The 16,245-nt window shown below is 32.6% G+C and overlaps 1 protein-coding gene across 3 annotated transcripts in view; it reads left to right on the top strand.

The window, feature by feature from the left end:
• Positions 1-14,828, top strand: part of LOC106459724 (otopetrin-2-like) — a 34,049-nt gene extending 19,221 nt beyond the window's left edge. For 2 of the 3 annotated variants that reach the window (XM_022386264.1, XM_022386262.1), the window contains exons 2-7: positions 5,171-5,544; positions 6,309-6,405; positions 7,676-7,949; positions 9,229-9,395; positions 10,641-10,818; positions 13,208-14,828. In XM_022386264.1, coding sequence (XP_022241972.1) covers positions 5,465-5,544; positions 6,309-6,405; positions 7,676-7,949; positions 9,229-9,395; positions 10,641-10,818; positions 13,208-14,151 — 1,740 coding nt within the window. In that variant the 5' untranslated portion in view covers positions 5,171-5,464 and the 3' untranslated portion in view covers positions 14,152-14,828. The remainder of the gene's footprint in view (positions 1-5,170; positions 5,545-6,308; positions 6,406-7,675; positions 7,950-9,228; positions 9,396-10,640; positions 10,819-13,207) is intronic. The other variant, XM_022386263.1, reaches the window with a different exon arrangement.
• Positions 14,829-16,245: the final 1,417 nt, after the last annotated feature.

Consider the following 16,245-nt stretch of genomic DNA (forward strand, 5'->3'; position numbering starts at 1 on the left):
ATGGCTTAACTACGTCACCTCCTCTGGCCGATCCTCGTGAGAAATGATTGGGAGTGCGCCTGAAAACATCGCTAACAGCGAGGGCACCTTAGCGATGAATCTTATACCCCAAGGTGCGCAGCGCGATTTTTAAAATTGTACTTATTATAATTATACTGCAGTAAAGAGTCGAACACGTAGCCTCGGATCTACAGACCAGCACACTGACCATTGGGTCGCACTCGCCCGATATCCATATAATACCTAAAAAATAATATAACACTAGATGAAAAGTTGTAATTTCATGTTATAAAATTGACCATTTTTATATTACTTGCATAATTCTTGTTTTTGTAATAATATCAAATATATTACTATTTTTATCTTATTTTCGCAGATTTGATTGATTTTTTTTCTACAGTGTTTAATATTTTCTCTAATTTAATATTAATTTTTTAAAAGTGAAAACTTATATTTAAAAAAGTTAAGAAAACTTTTACTTCGTGAAATTATTTGGACGAACATAAGTTGTTCTTGTAAATGTGTTTTATCGAAAAACTGAATTAGAAAATGAGGTTTTTCGTAAAAAATTACTTAATTCTAGCAATTAACAAGATTTGATGGCGAGACTCTTGACATTAATGAATTCGAAAAGAAGGATTTCGTAGTAAGTTTCAAAGGAGACATTCATTACACTGCTATAGAAGAACCACTGCAGGAGAGTCATTATTATGTAATAACAAAAATGTATAGGTAACTGATCGTCGTTTCATCATTTTATTACAAATCAATTTTTCACGAGAGTTACATTTCGGCGAATCATGATGACTGTTCGGAGCAGAAGAGGGGCCACTCCGTCAAGTAAAATTGAAATATGGTGTAGCACAACAGTTTTCAATTTAATAGAGTAATTGAAATATTCTTCGTTATTATGTTGCTTGTTATAATTTTTATAAAATATTTTGAATATTTTGAAGTTATTTGAGTACTAAATGTTTTGCAGATCAAAAAGTTATGAAAAACCCTATTTCGAAGTTTGACATATGACTGGTGTTTTTGAAAACAAACAGTAGTCAGCTTGTGATTATAATTATGATCACTTTTCTGAAAGATTGTGAATGCACTTTAAATGTTTTTAAAACAGGTCAAATCTGGTATTTGTACAACAAAAGATTTTTGGCTATTTATAGCAAAACAAAATTGTTTCATCATTTCCAAGTTTCGTACAGCTTTAACGTTTGTGTAAAATGTGAAATTAATAAGCACCTGTTCGTCATTTTATTAGGTTTTACGCTAATCTGAACTACTGCGTCTTTACAATGTTAAATAAAAATATACATTAAAATCCGTTTTTAGTCTACATCAACTGATAATGTAAATGTGGTCTATGAGCGTAAAGGTATTGATTATATGTGTTATCACTAGCTAAGACGGCTTATCACAAGCTAATAAGTTTTACCACTAGTTAAAATGTATTACCACTAGCTAAGACGGCTTACCACGAACTTATACGTATTATCACTTGCTAAAACGTGCTACCATTAGCTAAGACGGCTTATCACAAGCTAATAAGTTTTGCCACTAGTTAAAATGTATTACCACTAGCTAACACGTCTTACCACGAATTTATACGTATTATCACTTGCTAAAACGTGCTGCTAATGATACCACGAATTTATACGTATTATCACTTGCTAAAACGTGCTACCATTAGCTAAGACGGCTTATCATAAGCTAATAAGTTTTACCACTAGTTAAAATGTATCACCACTAGCTAACACGTCTTACCACGAACTTATACATATTATCACTTGCTAAGACGTGCTACTAATGATACCACGAATTTATACGTATTATCACATGCTAAAACATTCTACTAATGGCTAAAATGTGTTACCACTAGTTAAGACGGCTTATCACAAGCTAATAAGTTTTACCACTAGTTAAAATGTATTACCACTAGCTAACACGTCTTACCACGAATTTATACGTATTATCACATGCTAAAACGTGCTACTAATGGCTAAAATGTATTACCACTAGCTAAGACGGCTTACCACGAACTTATACGTATTATCACTTGCTAAAACGTGCTACCATTAGCTAAGACGGCTTATCACAAGCTAATAAGTTTTACCACTAGTTAAAACGTATTAACACTAGCTAACACGTCTTACCACGAACTTATACGTATTATAACTTGTTAAAACGTGCCACTAATGGCTAAAATGTGTTAAAACTAGCTAAGATGTATTAACAATAGCCAAAAATGTATTCTCACTGACTAAAACGTAGTGCTATGTTGATATAAATGTATTACCATTAGCCAAGATGTGCCACAGCTAGCTTCAGTGTTGCCATTAGCCAAAGTATGTTATTGTTAACTAAAATATGCTACTACCGGCTAAAACGTGGTATTACTAGCTTACAGTATTATCACAAACTAAAACGTGTTACCACTGGTTAAACTGTTTAAATAATAGCTAAAGTATTTTACCACTAGCAAAAATATTTACCATTAACTGAGGTATGTAAGCAACCAACCTAAACGTTTTATAATCACCTAAAACCTGTTACCACCAGTTATATGATACGCATTATTACTTGCTAAAATATATTACTATTAAATGAAAGGTATTGCTATTAGATTAAATTATTACTAAAAATTAAAGCATATTACCACTAGCTAGTAGATGTCGATACAATCTAAAACCTGGTACCATGTATTAAAAGAGCTACTGATACCTAAAATTGATACAACTGACGTGTTACTACTAGTTAAGACTGATTAACCTTTCCAGCATTATATTAATAAAGTTTATAATCTAAATTTGTGCGCCAAATGTACTTATAAAGGCTAAAAATGTAACATGTGTGGGTATGGGAGGTACATAACGTGTTTCCTACCCTGTTGTATATTTTTTTTCTTTCAAAATATCTGTACATATTGTGTATTTAGTCTTAACATAGGATGTCTGTCAAGAGAACCACTAAATTGTATTTGTCCTAGTTACTTACTGAACTGGGTCACTCAATTAGGATGTCGTATGCACATTTTGTATATGAAAAAAAAAATCCTGTAATGTGAAGCATGCAATATCAAAATAGACAGTGATCGTTTTGGCAGATCAGGTGATAACTCAAAGTTATAACTTCCCTTATATTTCTGTGATAGCGACCTGTTTATTGAGAATAATACATTACTGTTTTGTATAAATAATGCTGTTTTCTCAGTCTAGAACAGATTCAATATATGTACTTCGTTTCTGAGAGCTCCCCAGTAAAGACGCCCAAAGATATACTTGTTACAACTTTATTGTTGTTCGATTGAATGAAGACTGTTTCACTGTGTTCTACATTATGTGCAGTCTCTCTTTTCCTCAAACTCAGTCGTAATAGAAGAATTCAGATTTGTCCCGTATAGCGTTTTCTGTCGGGTCCTTTGTTATTCTGCGGAACATACACGATTACTCTAAGGTACACCACTGCACATGAGAATACTACACACGTACTATTTTCTAATTTTCTGTAGTGTATTTTGCTTTTCTTAGATTTGTTTCAACACATTTCATAAAATTTTATACCAATATTGATTTTTCTATAAGTAAAATTACGGTGATGTTTGTTTTTGACGCGAATCACATTTTATAACCTCCTAGCAAAAGAACTGGGCAATGTTGAACTTAAAAACTGAAATATAAATGACATCGTGGGCCGCCCCTTTCCACTGCTTGGGCCGTTTTTCCGATACAAAGATACCTTTGCTGAGAGTGCGTCCCTTTCGTTCGGAGTCGGCTTCACAAACTTTGTTACTGACCTCCTCGCTCAGGGAAATCATTCGCGGTGGAACTGAAATGTCTACCAAACTTGAACGAATCGTTCGATTACTTATCAAGTTAAACTCAATCTTTGGGGTTCCCCACAGGTTCCTCCACCAAATTTCATCAATAATGGTTGAGCTTGTTCATCGCAGCAGCTTGTGACACCAGACAGACGAACAAATTTTTTGTTTTTGTATATAGACTATACCATTTTAAATGTTTGATTTTAAAAGAAGTTGGAAGTCCCTTAGTATTCATTTAGACATGCAGTACCTTTTTATTTCACTAATTCCAGACAGAAAATTAGGAATGTTGTCGATACATAGAGTTTTATCTGATTAATTTATTACAATGATTTTTATATATCTTATAGAATATGAGTGTCATAGGTACAGAAAAAGTTGATGCACGAGAGGACACTTAGAAAAACGCAGATCATTGTATGACGCACAAACTAATCTTTATATATTCAAGCCTCCATTAAAGATTTAATTACATTTTTCTAACACTATCAGCAAAATAATATCAAGTTATCCCTAATGAACATTCGCTCATTCGACAAAATGTGTTTTTAAGTCCACGAATATGCTTATAAGAATATTCTCAAATATTATACATATAAAGAGAGATGAAAACAAAAAACTCGTCAGAAGTAATCAGTTGGTTATTATGATAAGCGAAAAGTAACAGAAATTAGTAAATTCTGTGAACAAATACAAATGAGGTAAGAAACTTCTATTAAACATGTGGACATATTGGCCCCGCAGCTTTTAATCTCTGGATTACATAAAGTTGGTTTGTAAGATATAAGAAAAGTAAATAAGGGTTAGTTTGTTTGTTTTGAATTTCGCGCAAGGCTATACGAGAGTTATCTGCGCTAGCCGTCCCTCATTTAGAAGTGTAAGACTAGAGGGAAGGCAGCTAGTCATCACCACACACCGCCAACTCTTGGGCTACTCTTTTACCAAGGAATAGTGGGATTGACCGTAACATTATAACGTCCCCACGGCTGAAAGGGCGAGCCTGTCTGGTAGTGACGGGGATTCGAACCTGCGTCCCTCAGATTGTGAGTCGTGCGCCCTAACCACTTGGTCATGCCGGGCCAAAAAAAAAGGGTTAGTATTACACACAAAACAGACCTATAAATACGTGAGTTAGTTTTCTTATATGTTGTGTAGAGAAATTTAAATATAACGTTTAAATTGGACTAATTGCTCTAATCTTGAACTGTAAATCAAATAAACCGAAGCTCTTTAAATTAAGTTTCTGGTTAACTTTAACATAAGCTACTTTTATTACGATTTGCATCATATTAAAACAATACGTAATATTTCAGTTGGTTGTTTTTTATTCTTTTCAATTTCCAACAGAGTGCTTTTGAAGAAATCGATGGGATAGATTATACTGGAAAGGAGAATCAAGGCTTTGAATCCGACATTTTTTCTGACAGTGAAGACAAGAAATCACGATGTAACAGTGGTAAAAGTAGCAGCATTGAACCAAACGATATTACGAAAACAGAAGAACAGGATGAAAAAAACAATGTCGTATCTAATCTCAACAATCTCAAATCTCTCAATTGCGACTTTGAAGATACGTTCAGTATTTCTCAAAAGAATAACACCTATTCGGGTGACAGAAGATGGAGTTCTGTTGTGGTTCCAATGGATGCAAAATTTTTTTCTTATCTAAAAAACGTAACTGAAAATATCTTATCAGAAGAAGAAATGAAAGAAAAGTTCAGGTAACTCCTCATTTTAAAAGCTCATTGTAACATAAATACTCTTGCTATTGGTTTACGACGTAACGCTGACTACAAGAGTTCGTATAAAATGTACAAAATATAACAGTAACACTCTTTCTTTAACACATTTTACTTCGGCTGTAAATTCTCCTCGTCTTCTGAGAGTTTTCATGCAAACTAAGAATAGTCCTGTCATATTAAACCTTTCATATTTAGTACAGGTTAATATATATAGAATGACATTTCCTGAATGAAATAGTTCAGATCTAGTATTTGCTGCCAAAATAAATCCATTTATTGCGCATATCCCCGTCTCATAAGAAATTACTCCGATATTCTTTAGCGCTAATTATCAGGACTTATATCGCTAAAAATTCGGATTTCGATAATCGCCATAGGCAGAGCACAGATAGGTCATTGTGTAACTTTGCGCTTAACAACAAACAGACAAATATACTTTAATTCAAGCTAAGACAATATTGACACTTAGAATTAAAAAAATTAGGTCTAAGCAATTTTAATTAACTTGTCTCTTTAGTTATTGCCAAAACAATATTAGTATCTAATCACAAATTCGTAAAATAAAGTTATATTAATTATTCTAAAAAAATATTAAAAGTTGAAAAAATAAAGGTAATTACAGGAAGATAAAAGTAACTTAAAAAAATGGTGATAAAAATTAAAGGTTCCTAATGCAATTCAGTATTATATATTTTGGATAAGCATATCACACATCTATTCCTTTTATTATCTTAATTTCTCAGAGAAAGCCTCTCAGTTCTCTTGAGCAGTATTTATTGTGTGTTTCTGGTGACACTCGGCGCTGTTCTTGCTCTTACGGACCAAGAGCATTACAGAGAGGTAAACTTTTACATATGCTTTTCTTTTTTTTATATTGTAGACTAGAAACTTGTAGTTGTAATTATTGGTTTATTTCTCGTATTCCAATTAATTACTCAAGTAACTATATGGCAACATTTAGTAAAAACTAATAAAATCTATTTTAGCCAATATCATTTTGTGAATAAATAATTACCGATAAAAAAATAAGTGTCGACTAAACTGTTAATATGTTCACTACTTTATCTTTTTTTATAATTTTGCAGACAATTAGATGAACATTTGTGCTTTTAATTGAATGATACAAATGGTTTTATTTACAAAATATACAACATATGTCTTTTGCATATTTTTTTATTTATATTTCATACATTAATGTTATTGCTGAATTCATTAACATCACGTAATTAATTGTATATTCAAAAATTATATGCTCTGCCATTCTTGAATATTTAAGGTACCTGTACTGAATGTTGTTCGTAAGTGGTATATATATTTTAATTCAATTAGCTTATAAAAACTAATAGTAATACAAAGGGCAGATTACTTAACCATTGCATTTGTGATTCGATTAAAAAGTCAAAATCACATCTTCCAGAATAAATATCGGGTACAAAAGGTAAACTTTAACTGTATATAACATAATGTTATATTTATAGAAAAAACTCCTGTGTAACGATCATAGAAGTGTTAAGTGCAATAGTTGTAAAACTCTTAACCTCCGATTTGTTTTTATTAAAACTTTAACACAAGCTGTATGTGAAACTAATTAAATGAAAATATCATTCTAATTTAAAAGATTCGTCAGCTTTCAATTTCATTCAAATGTTGTTGCTTTTTTGTCGGCTGCGTGTCAAAAAACATTTTAGTATTAATTACACCATAAATAATAATTGTACTACTTAATTAATTATGAAATTTTCACTCGTTAAGATATTTTTAGAATTATAGTAAGATCATGAATATTTTGGTAATTATTTGACTCTATCACAAACATTTCTTGTCAAGTCTCTTGTAAAGCTTGTTTAATTTTTCAAAATGAAATATTTATAAGAGCAACAGTACACCAAATAAAATGCTTGTCCCTGATGAATAAAAGTTTGCCTTTTAAAGCTCTCGGGTTATAGGGTTTCTTACTTTTGTCTTTTACTTTACTGATGTGACCGAAAGCTATTCTAAATCACTTTGTCTTAGTTGAAACATAATAACTTTAATTGAGCTTTGTTTGTTTATTCGACATTTATCATTGACTTACAGACTAAAAAATGAATAGCCTATAACCTTTTTAAAGTGTCTTTTCCAGATTTTTAATACAGTAATAGCTTGCTTAGGATTAAGCTGGCTAGTGTTTTTCAACGTGGACCTTCAGCGATACAAAAAAAGCATTTTATCTATGATAAAGCAACAAGAAGATATTGTTCAAGATACTGAGCAAGAAATTAACCAGTCAACAAGCGACATTTGTAATCAATCCTACAATACTTCCGATAACAACAACACGTCGTCCTATAGGTTCTTAATGGGTCGTCACAGTGGCAGCTTCTATCTTAAAGTAGGGATGGCTGGTAAGAATACATTGTATTATATTATTAATGCTTAACTTAATATGAATTCTTCCCGCATTTAAAATAACGTTGAAATAAAGATCTTATTAACAGATTCAATTAAATATCGTTTAAATTTGATCAAATATATATAGAATAAATTTTAAAGTCTTCAACACAGCATTATGTATCGTACGTATAAGAAACCATTGGTAATATAATACAGGATGTACCAATTAAATAGTCAAACATGAAATTATGCAAAATATAACCAGCGCCAATTTTAAAACGAATAAGAAAGTGGGGCTAGGGTAAAAGTAGATAAGAAAAATGCACTTTTAGAATAAACTTATATTGTAAAATACAGTCATAAGAATTCAGTAAGTGAAGCAAAAAATGTATCAAACATTGAGAAGGAAAACTAAGGTACTTATCCTGGAATGTTATAAAACATGATTAAAAATTTCAACTTATTAAAGAATAGAAACATATATTTTTTTCATTTATATCCTTTCAGAATACTTAAATACGACTAACGTCCCACTACATTTTTTGTAATACTACACTGACTCCACCTTCCTTTCAGAAATAGTCGTGATCAACCTGAAAATATAATGAACACGGAGAGTAGTTTCATCACGACTACACAATTCCATGAATAAGTAAAATGAAATGTTATATAACAGCAAAATGAGGTAAAGGTTCAAAAATAGCAAAACACTGCGATCAAGAATATAATCCTACCTTAGGTTTAAGTACACTCTCTCTCTCTGTATATATATATATATATATATATACATTATTATTTCTTTTATTATGTACTTAATATGTGATTTGATTCATCCGTATAATTTGCTATATATTTTTTTAATTTAAAACGCGTTTTCATTATTAAGACTCCATCTTCAACCAATCTGTCTTAAACAAGACTAGAAACAAACTCAATCTTTACATCATGTCAATTTGTATTTGAAATTATATTTTGTTTTAAATTTATTTCAAAGTTTAAAAATTTTAAATGTAGAATGTTTCAGAAAGTTTTTTAAATTTAGTTTGAAGAATGAATGCTGGTTCTTCAAAGCTTTCCCTGTTGGACTTAGTTGTAAAAGTGGCACTTAATAATAAGACTAGTAAAATGCTGGGTAGTAACAGTATGATCTAGGATAACAAATATTTTCATGTTACCACCAGAAATTTAAATTTTCTGTAAAAGATAAATACAAAAGATTATTTTGTAGCTAGTGCTTATAGTTCTTAAGGTACTAACTATATTTCATTGTGGGAATAATTATGTTTGCAGCCTTTTGCTTTGGGCATCTGATTCACGAAGGTTTACAGCTTGGGCAACATGTTCTATCCTGGTCTAAGCAAAATTGTAATTGTGTGAACAAACCAGCAGTTGTAGTACACATCATAACTCCGATCTTTTCTTTCTACCAGCTTTTCATAGCTTTCAAGTATTCGAATGTAAGATTTTTTGTTATATTATTACACTAATAAAGTATTTTTAACATGAATGTCAAGATTATCTAGGATTTTATGGTGTATATTTATTATGCAGATCTTCTTAATACGGAATTAATTATTCATTTTAGAAATTAACAATAGATGTATTTTATTTCTTATTGTATTTCTATCATACGGTGATATTTTGACTCACATGAAATGTCACAATAAGTTTCATATGTCTTAAATAATTAAAACACACGAGCGCTTATTTCTTTGTTTGAAGTTTTATTGTAACTAAGCACATTAAATCGTAATAAACAATAATTACTGAGATTACAATGTGATTATGTAACCAGTTATGTTAACACGTTAATTTAAAACCATTTCATTAAGTATCTTGCTGTAAACTGTTTGTAAGATATCTGTCAAGAACTATTTCAGCAATTCCCCATTGTTGTTTCTTATCAAAATATTTTTCAATAATTTCTAGGGTAACTTCTTTATAATTTATTACTTAAAATATTTCAATAGTTTATACGAAAAGATGTTTAAAAACTAGAATTGCATATTTTAAACCATTATTCTTCGTTCACCTAATATCGTCCAATTTTTCTCCTTCAAATAGAATAAGCCATTTCCTTTCTTCTTTTATAAAACATTGGTTCGCTTCCAAATAACACAAGTACTTTCTTCACCCACTTCTCATATACACAAAAGTTCCTTGATCATATGTTAGTCTACTAAACTTTGTCACTTTCCTTGTCCTCGAGTAAGGTCTAGAGAGATTATCACAAGCGACAATCCCCAAGTTTATAAAAAAATATACTTAAGAATTAATATGTTGTACGTAAAAGCCAGGGGAGCAGTTTGGAGGAAGACAAGGGGACAGTCCCCCTGTCCTTTATACCATTTTTTAATTTGTGAAACAATACCTAAAATATGTAGTTTTTGCGCATGCTTCCATTTAATGATTTTCAAGCCTGTGACTACAAGTTCCGCAATCTACACCACTTGCCTCAGCTGAAAATGTGCAAGTAAGATCATGTCCTGTTTCGGTAATGTTGTTATAACATATATATAGGAAATAATCATACAAAAATTTTCCCATAATAAACTGATTTTTAAATATTTTTGTTATCTGCAAAAAAGAAAAATGTTTAAACTTGTTTTTGAAATTTAAAACGGCGCCCCTGGTAAAAGTAAAATTGACAAAACTTCCGAACTCTAGGCATCTCTGTAATATCTCATTATTGTTGATTTTAGATAATTATCAACCGGTATCAGATACAAGCAAGATTTGGGTTAATGCATTTGATTGGGACGTCTCTGTGCAACTGGTTCAACACCCTCGTACAAGATGCCGCCGAAAGTCATAGTTATACACACGAAAGTGTTACTAACCATTCACTCGACAACAGCAGCACAAATTCAGACTTTCATTGTAAGTAACTATTACTTGTTTGTTTGTTATGAATTTCGCGCAAAGCTACACGAGGGCTATCTGCGCTAGCCGTCAGTAATTTAACAATGATAAACTAGAGGAAAAACAGCTAGTCAACCTCCCCCCCCCGCCAACTCTTTTAGCAACAAATAGTGGGATTGACCGTCACATTATAACACCCCCGTGAAAGACTAGAGGGAAGGCAGCTAGTCATTACCACCTACAGCCAACTTTTGCCAACGAATAGTGGGATTGACCGAAACATTATAACGCCCCCACGGTTGAAAGGGCGAGCATGTTTGGTGTGATAAGGATTCGAACCCGCAGACTGCGAGTCGAGCGCCCTCATCACCTGGCCATGTAATTATTATTCTCAGAGAAGTTGTAACGAATAAAAATGATACAAATAAAACTGTTAGAATGAGATTATTTTCTACTGAGTTTGAATAATATAAATTTAACAATTCTGACGTACTGTTTATTGATTTAGGACTGCTGTGCTTTAAGTTTATTCGGACATCTTTTTGGTGGTGAAAATAGTCATTGTTTTCGAGACATGGCTAAAAGGTTGCGAAATTTTAACGAGTTTTTCTCCTCCCATGGAGAACGCTGAAAGCTACATTTCTCGAAATGTTGTGTCGTCTGGCTCGACAAAGCTTAATTATGTTCTTTTAAAAAACAACAACAGTAGAACAACTGTATATCATGTTCCCTTAATCACAAAATTTACTTGAGACAACATTGTACTGTTGAATGGTTGTGAATTTGTGAGAACCTAATATATATGAATTAAATAATTCCTGTGGTGCTGCTGTTTACATATGCGACGACACACCACTGTATTATCATATGCAGATCGTTCATATAAAATACGCTTAACCTTCTTTGTTGTATTACCATTTCTACGAATGTTGGACTCAAGGCAATACCTAATTCACATATAAAAAGCCCCCTCCCCTATATGGTATATATAGTAGCTAGACGTTGCTAAGATGCCATATTTTATTAGACATTTTGCTTAACTCTCTGAAACGTTGAAATTGTTCACTCTTCTGTTTCGAATTCAGTTTTTAACTGTCAGAAATGTTTTTTGAGTAAAGTATGATTGGTCCCTTAAAATAAATTCATTAAAAGAGGAATTACAATTTTTGAAAAAAAAATCTTTTTAGAGTTTAATAATTTTTTGGTGAATAAGTTAACTTATTGAGTAGTTTATATTAAAAAGATTCTGAATATGCAAACCAGCAAGTCATGTCACAACTACAGTCGATATAAGGTTTTGTTGTAACGGCATGTATCAGGACTACATTTTGACATTTAACGTTACGTAGGTTGTGTGATGCTACCAAAAATTAGTCGCTTGTGGAAAAGGTATGTAATAGCCATTTCTGACGCAATAGCCCACAGATATGGCTTAGGCCGGGCTTATAACGCTACAAACCGAATTTCGATATTCGCTTTGGACATAGCGTAGATATGTTATTGTGCAGTTTTGTGCTTAATAACAAGTAAAACAAAATGCTGGAAAATGTATTCATACATTCGTATCATAAACATGTGTTCAGATCGGGGATTTAAAATTTTCAAGATGGATATACCTTTTGTACTTAATGGCATTTGAAAACAAAGGAATGTGATAGAAGTTGGAGAAAGAGACCTGCACAAATCAGTGGCTAAATCACCCAGTTTCTCAGACAATAGTAGCATAATCAAGAAGGATCTCTGTCTGGAAAAGTAACACAACTCGCTTCCACGCCACATCAGTCCAGTTATTGTGCACCTCAAGCAGCTGGAGAATGAAACTGGTATCCATGCTATTCCATACGAAGACATACCAGTCAAGTCGCCGAACGCAGCAGTTATGAATATTTGTGTGATAGAACTGTTTAAATGGACGGTGGGAAAACATAACTTTAGTATTTTAGATGGATTATGTAAAACCAGCAGGGAGGAGAAGTGTGCTTTGACCATGACAGCTTTACGACAGAGCCTTTTGCAATGAAAACTATGATGTAGGGCTATCATCAAGATGCAGGGTTATAAAATAGACCATCAGACTTGACGATAATGACTGTAACGACGTGATGAAGCTCCAAAATTATTCTGATATAACGTACTCAATGTCTACACTTCAATTTGTCGCAGTATTTTTAATTGACTTAAGTACAAGAAGCCAGCAGAAAACTGATTACTTTTAATTTTTAAGTGATATCCGATTGTAACACATTGTATTACGTTTTGTTGTAAGAATATTTACTGAAATTTGCATTATCAGTGACAATATATATATATGTTTCCTCCCATGCTAGTTTTCCAACTGTAAAGAAACTTTGTTTATCAATATTTGACATCAGATGTATTTATGTTAATCGTGTTTATATATTTTCAGATTTGCACGGTATAACTAATGAAACCTCTGATAATGACGCACCTGAACCACGATGCTGTTATGGCAACCACATCCTACTTTCACCTGGCACTCTTCAGATGATTCCGTATCTCTATCCGTTCACTATCGAATACAGCCTTTTGTTAGCTGGTGTTTGGTTCATTTTATGGCAAAATATTGGTCGACAACATTCCCATGCAAACCCTCACCCTTTCCACCAGAAGATCGATACCAAAGAAGGAATTGAGGAGGTCAATTATCAGAGCAACTTGTTTATTAGTGCTGATTGCCATGCCTCTAATAAAGGGCTATTTGCGGGCCTTTTTCTTGTGCTGATCAGCATCATCACTGTCATTATCTTCTTTGTGGCAATGAGTGGAGAAAAGTTCGTGATGACAGGCATCACTGTTCATACATTACAAGAAGGTATTCTAACAGGTCTCGCTTTAATCGCTGTCCTCATCTCTTTCCGTCAGACATCTCTACTAGACATCAACCTACACCCTATCACATTTCTGGATGATGTTCTCATGTTTATTCCTCTGCCTTTTTTCTTTGTAAACGGATTCCTATCTATAATGGCTGATTCTCATGCTCGCCATCACGTCAGAGTAGGGATTAATGTTCTCATTATTGTTCAGGTTGTGGTCCAAACTGTGTTCATTATCGACGGCTTGAGACGTTGCAGCAATTCCCACGCACTTCGTTACAAGAAGCCAGGAAGAGAACTGATCACCTTTCTCATCATCTGTAATCTTTCTATGTGGATAGTTAACACATTTGAACACAAGAGTGTCGAAAACTACCACGAGCAAACACACTTCTTTGGCTCTATATGGTCTATCGTCTCCCATGCCACATTGCCGCTGATGCTTTTTTATAGATTTCACGCATCTGTGTGCCTCGCAGATATCTGGAAGTCTGGGTATGAAAAGGGTGAATGAAATAAAATTTATTATAGGTGAATATTAATGTCTATATACGAACACAACACATTTTTTGTTGAGGAAGATTCATAATTATACCTATAATAAGCATTTCCCTCTTAAATGAAACAAACCTATAAATTAATTATAAAAACACCATAATCGTAGATGCTTTGCTGCAGATTGAGTGCAAACTAAATGTTAAACAAATTTCAGCTTTGTCTTTCAAAAGTAAAAATAGTAATTCAAAAAGGCTTACTATTCAATGGACGTACTCACTAGAAGTGACGATGAAATATCAACCATTGCTTTCGAAATTTAGTATTTTCGTTGTAAGTTAATTATCATCCTCCTTAAACAAGCCGCTTAATGAATTAGACCCAAATGTTCAAATACGACAGTTTTTGATATACTTCTAATAAGAAATATTTTTCTGAGAATCCGTTCATTGGATTACGTACTATAGCAGCGGCATTATATTTCCTCTACTGGTTATATTTCGTGTTGTTGATATTTTAAAGGTGTTTTAATATAAAATGTTAACACGGAGAGCCTTACTTGATAATATGAAAGGTATTTCAACTTAAAATGTTAACATGGAGAGTTTTACTTGAAAATATGAAGTCCCAGAACTGTGAGATATTTCCTTGGTATTTTGTTAATAAAACTTCAACATTTCGTAAAATGACATCAGACTATAAGTCATATCTGAAATACAAATAAAATATCAGCACAGCCAAAATACAATAAAATGAATACTCTTTAATTAACTTGTCTATTATTATTAAAGAGCTATAATCTGAAAACAAAACATAATCTATGTTAAAAATAAATATGAAAATTATCTGATGACTTCACCTCTTTAAAGCTTAATCTTTCACAGACACAAATACTAACAATTTGATAATGGTTCTGATTAATTTATCATTGAATTCAAATACAAAATTAAATAATTTATCTATTTCCAATATTTTTTCCGCTTATAGTGATTTTATATAATATTTCAACTCAATAGTTTGTTTTAGAGCAAAGTCTCATTGGAATACCTGCAATGTCTACTGCGTGGAATCGAACCACGGATTTTAGCGTTGTAAATCCGTAAACTTACCGCTTTCCCACCGACAGGCTTTAATTCAATCGTAAACAGTTTTTCTTTCCAGTTATAAAAACAACCAAAAAAAACGTTACCATACTATGACACATGAAGCATACAACGTCACAGATAAAGAAATATGCCTGTTTTTAAGTTATTTTCTAATTTTTCGGAGATTTCATAATTTGAAATGTGTTCGTAGTAAATATAAGTCGTCTTGTAGAAATAAATCACACCCACACATATATAACATTGTTGTAACGTATTCTATCGTAGGGCGAATCTCTTTGTATTATTTGGTAATATGAGCCAGACTTGGCCTGGTGGTGAAGGTGCTTGACTTGCAATCTGAGGGTCGCGGGTTCGAATCCCTGTCACCGAACATGCTTGCCCCTTTTAGCCATGGGGACATCACTATGTAACAGTCTATCCCACTCTTCGTTGGTATAAGAATAGTCCAAGAGTTGGCGGTGGGTGATGTTGACTAGCTGCCTTCCCTCTACTCTATCAGTGCTAAATTAAGGACAGCTAGCGCAAACAGCCCTCGAGTAGCTTTGTCCAAAATTCAAATCAAACAATTTGGTAAAAACAACGCTAAGTCCAATCCAATTAGCGATAATGATTTTTTTTTAGTTTGCTAGAGACTACGCCCACTTCCATACAAATTGTAGGCCTATGTTCACAAACAATGTTTGAACAGAAATTCCGAGACTATTTAACTTGCAAATAAACTTACTTTCAGAATTTCTTTGTTAATCAATTGATTAACTTAATACCACGACAACTCTCATTAGAAACACTAAACTGTTTGTTTGTAGTTAAGCACAAAGCTACACAATAGGCTATCTGTGCTATGATCATCACGGGTATAGAAACTCGATTTCTAGTGTTATAAGTCTACAGATTTACCATTGAAGGAAAACACTAAATTGAATGACTCGTTAAATATTTCACTAATCCCCGGTGGGTCAGTGGTAAGTTTCTTGATTTGCAATGCTAAAATCAAAGGCTCGATTCCT

This window comes from Limulus polyphemus, unplaced genomic scaffold, assembly GCF_000517525.1.
Source record: "Limulus polyphemus unplaced genomic scaffold, Limulus_polyphemus-2.1.2 Scaffold653, whole genome shotgun sequence".
Lineage (NCBI taxonomy): Eukaryota > Metazoa > Arthropoda > Merostomata > Xiphosura > Limulidae > Limulus > Limulus polyphemus.